This window comes from Cheilinus undulatus, linkage group 22 (genome assembly GCF_018320785.1).
Source record: "Cheilinus undulatus linkage group 22, ASM1832078v1, whole genome shotgun sequence".
NCBI lineage: Eukaryota > Metazoa > Chordata > Actinopteri > Labriformes > Labridae > Cheilinus > Cheilinus undulatus.
In genome coordinates, this window is record NC_054886.1 from 18,255,538 (window position 1) to 18,267,782 (window position 12,245).

General features: G+C 39.7%; 1 protein-coding gene across 5 annotated transcripts in view; it reads left to right on the forward strand.

The window, feature by feature from the left end:
* The window catches only part of kcnip4a (potassium voltage-gated channel interacting protein 4a), a 217,149-nt gene that overhangs the window by 189,349 nt on the left and 15,555 nt on the right, over positions 1-12,245 (forward strand). For all 5 annotated transcript variants that reach the window (XM_041778727.1, XM_041778724.1, XM_041778726.1 and 2 more), the window contains one exon: positions 11,695-11,819. In XM_041778727.1, coding sequence (XP_041634661.1) covers positions 11,695-11,819 — 125 coding nt within the window. The remainder of the gene's footprint in view (positions 1-11,694; positions 11,820-12,245) is intronic.

The window sequence follows — 12,245 nt, forward strand, 5'->3', positions numbered from 1 at the left end:
AGCAAATTTCTGGCTCAGTTTTTTCTAGTTTTAGTGATTTCAGTAGTGCCCTGGGTGCCGAGCAAGGGTCCAAAGTGACAAAAATGTACAATTTAAATGATATCTCAGTTTTCAGGTGATTTCAACATGTATGCTTTTTTAAATGATGGAGAATTAGAATAATCAATGCTGCAGCTCGAAGTAGTCAATGGTAGATACTATTGTCCTAAGCTTTAATGTCACAATTCTCTGTTGGCTCAAGGTCTGGGCTTTGACCCTTGTCTTTAAACCATTTCTGTGTAGCTTTCACCTTATGCTTAGGGACATTGCTTTGCTGGAAAATAAATCCTCTCCCAAGCCATAGTTCTCTTGCAGACTGAATAAGATTGTCCCTCCAGGATTTTCTTATATTTTCCAACATTCATTTCCTTCTAACTTTACAAGCCTTCCGGGGCTGGCTGCAGAGAAGCTTCCCCACAGCATGATGCTGTCATCATCATGCTTCACAGTGAGGATGGTGTGTTTGTGCTTATGTGCTGTCTGATGGCCAAAAAGTACCATTTTGGTCTCATCAGACTAAAGAACTTTCTTCCACTTGATCATGGAGTCTCCCACATGCATTTTGGGGAACTCTAGTCAAGATTTAATCTGACTTTTCTTCAACAGTGGCTTTCTCATTGCCAAAACTTTGACTAGTGAAGAACCCAGACAACAGTTGTTGTATGCAGAGTCTCTCTTATCTCAGCTGCTGAAGCTTGTAACTCCTTCAGTGTAGACATTGGTGTCCCGGAGGCCTCTCTCTGCTGAGAAGCTTGCGAACTGTGTGATGTTAGCCTTCTTTTACCAATAGAAGTGAGTTTGAGTGTCTGTTAGTGTATGGTATTCAATTTAAAAATGGAGTGATTGATGAAAGCAGTGTTTCTCAAAACCACAGAGGAAGTTTGTTTGAGCTTTTTCATTATTTAAAAGGGCTTTCCATATGACCTGAGTGGAAACCAGCTTTTCTTTTCAAAGCATTAAGTGAAACCAAGAGAGGTCACTGAGACTCATTCAATTACACCAAGACAGCCATCATGTGTAACTTAGTGCCTCAGTCCCAGAGTGGTCAAAGATCTTTGGACCATTACTGAAGCTGTGCAAACATACATGCCCCTGCCTGTAACACTATCATGTAAACTGTCAGAGGATAAGCTGTGATCCCTTTGGAGTCATGGCCTACTTTAGTGAGCCCCACCTTTGTTGGCGCCATGGTGCTAAATTAACGTCAGGGAGCAGGAGCTTAACAGTAGAAGTAAGGACCTCATCTTAGACACACACAGAAACACACACAAACAAAAGCTCAGAATAAGAAAATACATCACAAAGAGAGAGAAGAAGTAAAAGCTAAGTAAGAGAAAAAATAAAAAGCCTGAAATTCAGAACTTTCTCAGCTACTTTCACACAGATTAAACCTTAAATTTTCCAATCATTAAACCATTTAACACTTTGAATTTTAATCTTATGCCAAGTAAGGGACTCAGCTCCTATTTTATTAAGTCATCAGTTGTATGCAGACCCCCAGGGCATCATTTGCCTCTGTAGCTCTTATTGTAGTATTACAAAGAAGCAGCAAGCTCAGCAGCAGTTTCATCAAACTGTGCTTTCAGCACAAGAAGTGACCCAACCTTTTTAAGATCAAGCAACCATGCATGGTCAGCTGAACGCATTTTACTTTGTACATAACATAAATCAAACAAAAATGTATCAGCAATTTGTTTTGGCCTGCAATTGATATGGACGAATGAGATTTTACCCCATGGCTTTTTAGAAATGACTCTTTGACCACAATCCTCAAGGGAGTGAAGCTTTTGACTGATCAGTCCAAACGCCTTTGGGCATATTCTCACATTTTTACTTGCAGTTTTGCCTCATTGAAGCTAAAGATGCTGGAGTGGACCATTTTGGCTGTAGTCTATGAAACAGGCTCCACCTTTCCTTACAGGGATCATATTTTGAAGCATTTTTCCTTGTTTATTACCCACACAGACCCATTCAATCTCATTTTCTTGTATCGCTGCAGGGTAAAATGGCTGAGGCAGCTTTGTTATTCAGAGCATTTGATGAATTACATTTCTGATGAGCTGTGCAATTAGCTCCGAGCTGCCATTACAGCAGCAGTCGCTCAACAATGTGCGAGCATCTGTCTATTCTTTCAAGGAAGGCAAAAATGTGGCATGACTTTATTTGTGTGCACGTATGTTTGAACCGGGGAATGCAACTCCTAAATTCTTCTTCAGGACAACACCACCTATAAATGTTTTGTTTCTTACACCAGGGAAATGGTAACAGTTGGAGTTTGTGGGTAATGGCACAAGAGCTGCACAGCACGAGCTGCGCACATTATTTCACACATACACAAGCGTCAGATCCATTTTGTCAATAAAGTTAAAGGGCAAACATTAATCAGACAGCCATGACTGCATGCTCTTTTCCAGCCTGATTAAGCCCCCTGCCACTCATACTCTGCTCTACTCCACTTTAGACATCGTTTTTTATTTCCTTTGGCTTTTAAAATTCAGACTCTCACTTTCCTTGTTGTATGACTGATTTACTTTTTCAGTTGTTCAGCTTTATCCACAAGGAAATACTGCAGCCAAACACGTTGTCCTTGAGCACCAGACTAAAAGAAATGCATTTGTGTCTAACACTAATGCCAGCTTGCCGTCAAGACCAAGATCACCTTTAAACTGAAGCAACATCTGTCTAGGTCATCCTCAGTGAGGGCACTCAGACGTCTCCTCTCCACTCAGGTAGGAAGGTGTATGTCAGGCCAGTAACAAGAACAGATGAGAGATAAACATTGTCTTCTCAAAGTTATTCTGTTGTTTCAGAGGACACTTAAAACTGGCAATGAGCTGACAGCGTCCTTCACTGTTTGGGAATTTAGTTGTGCCCCATAATGTTGGTTATTATGCAGATTTACAGATGTATGCCAAGCGGTGTTAACCATCTGCTCTTTAGATGTGCTAGGTTTAAGTTTGCACATTATGAGGCCATGAGGGTTCAGGCTCACAGCCTTTCCAGCATGGTGAGGAAGAGTTTGTAAAACTAGGAATCTTGCTTTAGGGCAGCTTATTTTAGCTCAGTTCTGCCTCAAGCCTAGCAACTTTTACTGAGCATTTTCTCACAACAGTTAACAGAGGAAATAAAATATGTCTCATAAATCATGTGCTTCCAAATAACAGTAAGAACTGGGTGGTAGCCTCCATGGTTAGAACATGAAGCCAAAAGAGAAGTGCAAAAACCTGCAGTTCCTTACGTGTGAGGAGGCTCACTGCAGAAACTTTAAAATTCACATGCACATCCATGTTAACATGCAGAAATAAATGTTTACGGGCTGGATCAAGAAACAAATCTGCATAATTAGGCTTGCCTCATCTCTTCCTTTCTTTTTTTTTTTTTTTTTTTTTTTTTTTTTTTGTTGTTCTAAGTTAGTTAGAGATAGTGTTTACAACATAGTGACCAACATGGATTGGCCCTTAAAAGCCCCTTTAGGTAACCAAATGTCTTTGTCACTCAGGCTTGTCCAATTATTTTCTGCAGTCTGTGCAACAAATTTGAAAAATGTCTTATTTTGGTTCCCTCAGTATCTGTGCCTATTGTGAGCTTTTGGCGTAATGTTTGATTGATTGATATGAAATTTGGAACAGCTGTTTAGGGTGGATTGTAAACACCTGTGATTGCAAAAAGTATCCTATTCCACCACCTTTAGGTTGAAATTTATAGTTAATGTTGGCTTTATTTGTGTTAAGAGTGTGGAGACATGCAAAGTTACCAACAGGATCAGTCATGATATTGGTCATCCCCAGACATTTCAACCTGCAAAACTTAACAAAGCACAAAAGTAAGGAATTGTGTTTTTTGTAGATTATTTATTTGTTGTGACAATTCTTCTTGGCAATAAATCTTATACCGCTGGAAAGCCTGTTTATTTCCCTCTTTTAAATGGTGCCACATTAGTAAGGATCATGCATTTGTGGGATGAGCAGCAGAGCTGAGTATGTGGGTTGCAGCCATGGAAGTTTTGCCAAATCTGCCCCTCACCTGCAGGCCTGTTTGCACTGGTGTCAGCAACATGTGCACTTGATCCTTAACATTTGGAGGAATGTTATGTTCAGCAGTGAGTCCAGATTGTGCCTATGGCAGTTGGATCGTAGGGTCAAAGTGTGGAGAAGATATCGGACGAGATTCCACAACCAATGGCAATCCCATATCTCCACAGTGTGGGACAGAACTCTGTCCTCCAAGATGACAACACTTGACCCAACAAAGAAGGGTTTATCAGAGACGACCCCCAGAGTTTGGAAGTGGAGAGGATGGAATGGCCTGCCAGCAGTCCTGAAGGAGGGAAATAAACAGGCTTTCCAGCAGTATAAGATTTTTTGCCAAGAAGCATTGATACAGCTGAGAAATAATCTACCAGACACAAATTTCCTTTCTTTTTATGCTAAGTTTAGTAATGACAGTTTGTGAATTTGCATCTTGTTGTGGACAGTTCTTCTTAATTCTTGTTTCATTTGCTTAAATATCTTTTGGGCATCATTTTTTTCTCGCTGTACAGTTTCATACTGAGACATTCATATTCCTACAGTCTGTTTTCACTGTACAGTCCTAATATTTCCAGGCTGTGTTGCAGATTTATAACCCAATTTTTCCCAGCCTTTATTCAATAATGTAACGTTTAGCTCTGTGGCCCTTTATTGCTCTGCTTTAGAGAGGCCTTTTATGACTCCCATCGGCCATCCTGACTCTGGGTTGTCTGGTTGGAAACATGCTTTGAGCTACAACTCAGCTATTATTTTTACCTGCCATTGCTGCCTTGAAATTAATTGAGTGTTGGGGCGATTGAAGATGGTTTGCAACACTCGAGCATAAAGCTTAATTTTTGGAATAAATCAGAGCAGAGGGGGAGATGGCCTTGTGCAATTCTAGGCCAGGCTGATGACTGACTTAATAACTTTAATGATCACAATATGAAATTTTTAATTACAATTTCTATAAAAAGTATTAATCACCTTGGATGTTTGTAAATCAATCATGGTCAATATATTTTGAATTTTTTGAAACAAAAATTTGACAAAAATACCTCCTTAATGTCAAAGTGAAAACAGATTTTGTTGCAACTTCAGAAAAACTCTGTAAGGTGAAATACGAGATTGCACAAGTAATCATGCCCTTTAAAGTGACTGACCTAATTCAACAGAGGTCCAGCCAGTTGATGCTAGTAGTCTAACAATAAGTAAAATGAGGGTCACCTGAGTGCAGTGAATGCTTCTCAAGTGATTGTAGTATAAAGACACCTGTGTCTGGTAGGTCCCCTCAGTGGTTAATCAGTATTCCTGGCTAACATTACACAATGAAGACAAAAGAACTCTCCAAGCAACTTAGAGAAGAAGTTATTGAAAAATATTAGTCAGGGGGTGGACATGAAACAGCAAGGCACTCTGAACATCCCCCAGAGTTCTGTTGAATCCATCATAAAGAAATGGAAGGAAGAGGGAATATGGCATATGTGTAAATCTGCCTGGATCAGGCCGTCCTCAAACTTAGGACAAGAAGGAGACTAGTAAGAGAGGCTACCAAGACACCTATGACTACTATGATGGAGTTACAATCTTTAGCAGCTGAGAGGGAAGACTCTGTAAACAGCAATGGATGCCTGGGTTCTTTCTCAGTTAAAGCTTTGAGGGAGAGTGGCAAAGAGAAAGCCACTGTTGAAGAAAACTCTGATTAAACCCCAACTAGAGTTCACCAAAATGCATGTGGGAGACTCCATGGTCAAGTGAAAGATGAGACTAAAAATTGAGCTTTTTGGTCATCAGACAAGACGCTGAGCACTGCACATCACCACAAACATACAGTCCCCACTGTGAAGCACGGTGGTGGCAGCATCATGCTGTGAGGATGCTTCTCTGCAGCCGGCCCTGGAAGGCTAGGTAAAGTAGAAGGTTAAATAATGCAACAAAATCCTGGAGGAGAATCTTAGTCAGTCTGCAAGAGGACTATGACAAGGGAGAAAATTTCTTTTCTAGCAAGACAATGTCCAGAAGCACACAGCGAAAGCTACACAGAAATGGTTTAAAAACAACAAGGTGAATGCTCCGATGTGGCTAAGTCAAAGACAAGACCTTAATACAATAAAGAAATTGTGGCTGGACTTAAACGGGGCTATTCATGCCTGATTTCTGTGCAACCTGACAGAGCTTGAGTGATTTTTGCAAAGAGGAATGGAGAAAAATTGCAGTGTCCAGATGTGCAAGCCTGGTTGAGACCTATCATACAGACTCAGTGCTGTGATTGCAGCCAAAGGTGCATCTGCTAAATATGGACTTGAAGGGGCGGGGGTACTTATACAGCCACTTTATAGAAATCTGTTTTCACTTCAACATTGAAGATGATTTTTTTAATTATTTTTAGGTCAAAAAAGCATAACTGTATTGACCATGCCTGATTTATAAAATGAATAAGAGTAGAACATTCAGGGAGGTGAACACTTTTCATAGGCACTGTAACTATTTCCTTCTGTGTTAGGGTGAGGCTTGCCAGACCTTTGAAATAGATTGGTTTACCAGTCATGTAACAAGCTGACTCTGTTACGCTGACAGAAGGAAAAAACACTTTAGTGGAGAATACCTGATGAGCTATTACATTACACCTTCACGTGAGGTCACAGCTTCCATTTCATGATTACAGCTTGTCTTTTACCCTCATGACCTACTGAGTGCTGCGAGGCTTGTAAATAAGTAATGTAACCCAGTGAACTAGTTGTGTAGGGTGGACTGTGATGCTTCATTTACTTATTTATTTTCTGCTTTTAAATTCTTTTACTCCAAAATAATACCAACATTTCAATGAGTCTGACAAATTAAAGAAGTGATCTTGCGCTGCATTTGGAACATAAATGCAGTTAGCAATATAGTGTTGTTGTCCTGAAGAACCAGCTGTTTCGTAGCCTTGTGTCTGTATGAGTTTAAAAACCCTCACCTCTTGCATGTACACCTCCCTAGATTGTACCGAGGTTGTAAGTTTCCCAGGTAACAATTAAACCTAACACTGTATTTCCCAGGTTACCCTCAGATTGTCCACAAGCGCGGCGTGAAAGCTCGACTCATGAGGCTCTTTCCATTCTCCACAGCCAAAAAGTCGTCCTCCAGTAATCAAAGCAAGTGGCTCTTTGGGAGCTTCTCTCTTCCTCTCTGTGTGTCTCGTTGTAGATGCAGATGCTTCTTTTCTGTGGCTTCCTCTGCTATGGGACAAAACATACTAATAGGCTTTATATATGATTGATTTAGCTGGAGCTCATCTAAGACAATAGCTATTGACATTTTGTTTTTACAGATGAAAAAGCACAATAATTGTCTGATAAAGTTATGATTCTGGACTTTCAGAAGCAGATTAATGTCATTTTTGCTTTTGTATTGATTTTGATTTCCTATGTTGTTGTTTTTTACAACTAAAACCGTGTTTTTTTTTGTTTTCTTATTTTACATGATGCATGTAGGGTGAACACAAAAGTCAGATATCTGATGTTTAACATGGAATAGCAACACTTTCTTACCAATTAGGTAATGAGATCAAACAGCAGTGAGCATCACATCTGAATACAAAGCGTTGGCTCTATCATAGCAGGCTAATTGTGCCCTGTTGGAAGACTTTTTGTCTGCTTGGGCCACAATCAGACCCTCAGAGCTAATGAGCCATTTAGACACCATGTCACACTTCAGGTATGTGGGAGACCCTGAGCCAATGAGATGAGCCAAATGTTGTGCTGTGAGGACGAAACGGTCGCTGACAGGACCCAGACAGCATCTGCCAAAGCTACAGGCCCATTAAAAAGTTTCACAGGGTGCAGTTGCCCTCCTTCATGAAGGGGCTCTCTGCCACAAGGACTTTGTTCTTGAGTTGCAAGAAGTCTAATTACCTCTGCTGTCCTATTAGTGTAGACGAAGGGGAGTCCGTTTTTATCTCTGGTTTTGAGAAGTAAATTAAACAACTTGGTATAAGGGTTAGAAAGAGGGCATCAAAGGGGAATTTCTTTATTCACTGAATCTTATTTTAGCAGAAATCTTTTAGTTGTGAGGGAAATGTCTCTTTTACAATGAAGTCCTGAATAAAAAGCATGACATAAGATAATGCGAAAGAAATAAGTGATAGATCAGTAGTCACAGAAGTTGAACTGCTCGATAAATGTTGTGTATTGACTGGTCAAATAATCTCTGAACTGATTTTATAATCTTCCATGCTTGTAAAACATTGTAGTATTGTAGAGCAGCACTGGGTGATCAGTCAAAGCTCAATAATATCTTGAATGTCACTGAGTCACAAATTCGATTAGATGGACACGGCTGCTAAAAAGATGATTGCAGTGAGTTGGAAATCTCTTCAGTCCCTCATCATCAGACACTAGGTCCCATCATTTTTGGATGTTAGCGATATGGAGCTATGAACTGCTCAAATAAGTTGATCTGGTGACACTACAGTAAGGTCGACACAGCTGGTTCTCTCCAGCTAACTCTCCCTCTCCATTGGGTGCTATATCTAAAACTATCTGGAAAAAAAAAATTATCTGACCTATTCTGTTTCCCAATGAATGTACCTCATGATCAAAAGGGTATACACTACAGGGTCCAACATTAACGGTTGCCCGAATGCCTGGGGTAACTTAAAAAAGCCAGCGGGCAAGCAAAACTTGTAAGGACTTGCCCGATCGGATACGCTCGATGGAGGAGCGTGTGTAAGAGAAGAGAGCAGAGGAAGTCCGCCGGTGCTGCGTCTCTTCAGTTTGCTCATTCATTAAGGTCTGCTGTCGTGTTAAATCTAAAGCTTCCCATTTCCTCGTTTTAACCTTTTCTCCAGCCACTTCCTGCCGATGATCTCTCACACCCATATCTTTTGACAACTAGGCCGATACACGTCATCAATGAGCATAACTCACACGGATCACATATGGAAATATCGTAATATCTAGTGAAGTTTGTCCAAACATGGGTGTTTTTTATCTTTAATTTATCTTTAATGCACTAATGATCATAGATATTGTCAAAAGAGCAGACATATAAAACCAAAGCTCCAAAATAAGGCAGGGTGAAACAATGTGTCTGGAGAGCTGCAGGTGTGAGGCAGGACTGGTTTTAGTCATTTAGAAGCCCAGGGCAAAGACGAATATGAGGCCCTTCCCCCTTTTACTAAAGAATTAATAATGAGTGTAAAAAAATTAGAAAGCATCTCTTTTATGTTAATAAAGTCACAGAACTACAGTAAATGCCCCAATGTGAGATATAAATAACCAAATACAACCATCATTCATCATTTTCTTTGAAAAGCATCTCAGAGCTCAAACTCAGCAGAATCAAATATCTTAAAAAATCTTTAGGCCACGTGGAACTTTTATAACGCTGGTGTTGGGCCAAAGGCTGGTATCTCCAAAATGATCACTTTTCGGGGAATGTAAAGTTTATAATTTATAAAAATGATATAAATATGATTTATAAAAACAAATTAAAATCATGAAAAATTGAGATACAAAGTTTTAGCCTGATGTCAGTGATAAATAAGATAAATAAATACATGGTCATTATTAGTTAGATATTGGTTCTTCTGACTCTACACAGACATTTGTATCCCATTTAACCTCATAATTATCCACCAATCCACTGTTTTATTTCATTTCAACTACAGATTAGCTGATCTATTATCTACCTTAGATTTCTGGTTTGTATTGTGGCTCTCACTAAAGTATTTTTTAAACAATGTGGCTCTTTGGTAGAATAAGGTTGAGTACCACTGGGCTACTTGTTACAGTTACAGGGTGGAACTGTGAAATAGCACTTCAAAGAGGCACTATGTAGTTTTGGGGAAGACATTTTTAAACAAACAAGAAAAATCTTAATTAGTTGGCTTCCATGTGTCTGCAAAATGTCTTCAGTTTCATGATGAATAAATAAAAACAGAAGAAAAGCACTTTTATACTTGGTGCATATGTAGCAGACTCCGCCACCTCTCTAGTGTCAGTGTTTTGCTGACTCATTTTCCTCTAAGAATAGTTGGTTTTATCAGTTATTGTTATTATTATTATTATTATTATTATTATTATTATTATTATTATTTTATCAATCATGGTCAATATAATTTGGCTTTTTTTTTTTAAAGAAAAAATCTTAAATGCCATGCAAAAACACATTTTCACAAAGTAATGTCAATTGAATTAAGATATGTAAGGTAAAATAAGTCACTGCATAAATATTTGCCCTCTTCAAGTCAGTATTTAGTAGATGCACCTTTGGCTGCAATGACATCACTGAGTCTGTGTGCATAGGTCTCAATCAGGCTTGCACATCTGGACACTGCAATTTTTCTCCATTCTTCTTTTCAAAACTGCTCACGCTCTGTCAGGTTGCAAAGCGGAATCAGCCCTTTCCAAGTCCAGCCACAAATTCTCTGTTGGTCTGAGGTCTTGACTGTGACTCGGCCACTCCAGAGCAATCACCTTGTTGTCTTTAAACAATTTCTGAGCAGTTTTTGCTGTGTCCTTCTGGTTATTGTCGTGCTGGAGAATAAATCTTCTCCCAAGACATAGTTCTCTTGCAGACTGACTATGATTGCCCTCCAGGATTTTCCCATATTTTGTTGCATTCATTTTAACTTCTACTTTTCCTAGCCTCCCAGGGCGCCTGCTTAGAAGCATCCCCACAGCATGATGCTGCCACCACCGTGCTTTACAGTGGGGACGGTGTGTTTGTGGTTATGTGTAGTGTTTGCCATCTTGTCTAATGGCCAAAAAGCACCAATTTGGTCTCATCAGACCAAAGAACTGTCTTCTAATTGACCTTAGAGTCTCCCACATGCCTTTTTGTGAACTTTAGTTGAGATTTATATAAATGTTCTTCAGCAGTGGCTTTGCCACTCTCCCTTCCAGCTTTGACTGAAGAACCTGGGGCACAGTTGTATGCAGAGTCTCTCCCCTCTCAGCTAGTGAAGGTTGTTACTCCTTCATAGTAGTCATAGGTGTCTTGGTGGCCTCTCTTGCCAGTCTCCTTCTGAGGACAGCCTGATCCAGGCAGATTTACACATGTTGTATTCCTTCCATTTCTTGATGATGGATTCATCTGAGCCTTCAATGTTTAGTGCCCTGGAAATGTTTTTGTATCTATCCTTTTACTTATATGTTTAAATAACCTTTTGTCTATGTTGCTTGGAGTATTCTTTTGACTTTATGGTTTAATGGTAGCCAGTAATACTGATTAACCAGTGACTGGACCTACCAGACACAGGTGTCTTTATACTACAATCCCTTGAGACACATTCATTACACTCAGGTGATCCCCATTTCACTAACTGTGAGACTACTAGTACCAGTTGGCTGGACCTCTGTTGAATTTGGTCAGTCACTCTAAAGGGGGTGAATATTTCTGCAGCCACTTATTTTATCTTACATATTCTTGTTTAATTGACATTACTTTGTAGAAATCTGTTTTCACTTTGACATTAAAGAGGTATTTATCATACAGTAGATATAACGTTCAGTCAGCGTCTTTTAATTCATTAAGTATCACAGAACTGCTGTCATTTTATAATTGTCAATAATTACTGATTTTGTCATTAGAAGGATGGAGCTTCTCGAGCTTTAACATCTCGACTCTTACACAGGTATTTATATCTGCTCTTCCTCCTCTACAGACAGTGTGGAAGATGAGCTTGAACTATCCGCAGTCCGCCATCGCCCTGAGGGCCTGGAGCAGCTCGAGGCGCAGACCCGTTTCTCCCGCAAGGAGCTCCAGATCCTCTACCGTGGCTTCAAAAATGTAAGTGATGGGGCCACCATGCAGCCTCAGCACCATACATAATATACAGCTAGGCTTTGTTCTCTGCTGGACATCCTTCCTGGACATTTTTCCTTTGATTCATTTTCATTTATTCTTTTTTATCATCTTCTATAGAAGCAGTGGTGCAACTGTTTCTGTAGCCTCATTCCACTCTGGTCCTCACTGCATTAATTCTGATTTTCTAGCTATAAATTAAAATCTTAATGTTTTGCTGAATCATCTACATCTTTCACAAAAAAAATCACATCCAATAGTGCTTACCACAGAAAATCGAAATTGTGTTCCTTATTCACTGTGCCATAGATAATTAGGTCATATCTAGAGCTCATTGTGGAAGATAACCGATGAGCAATCAGGTCAAAGTCCTCTAAAGCAGCTCATAGAAACCTCATTGTCACCTCTGGT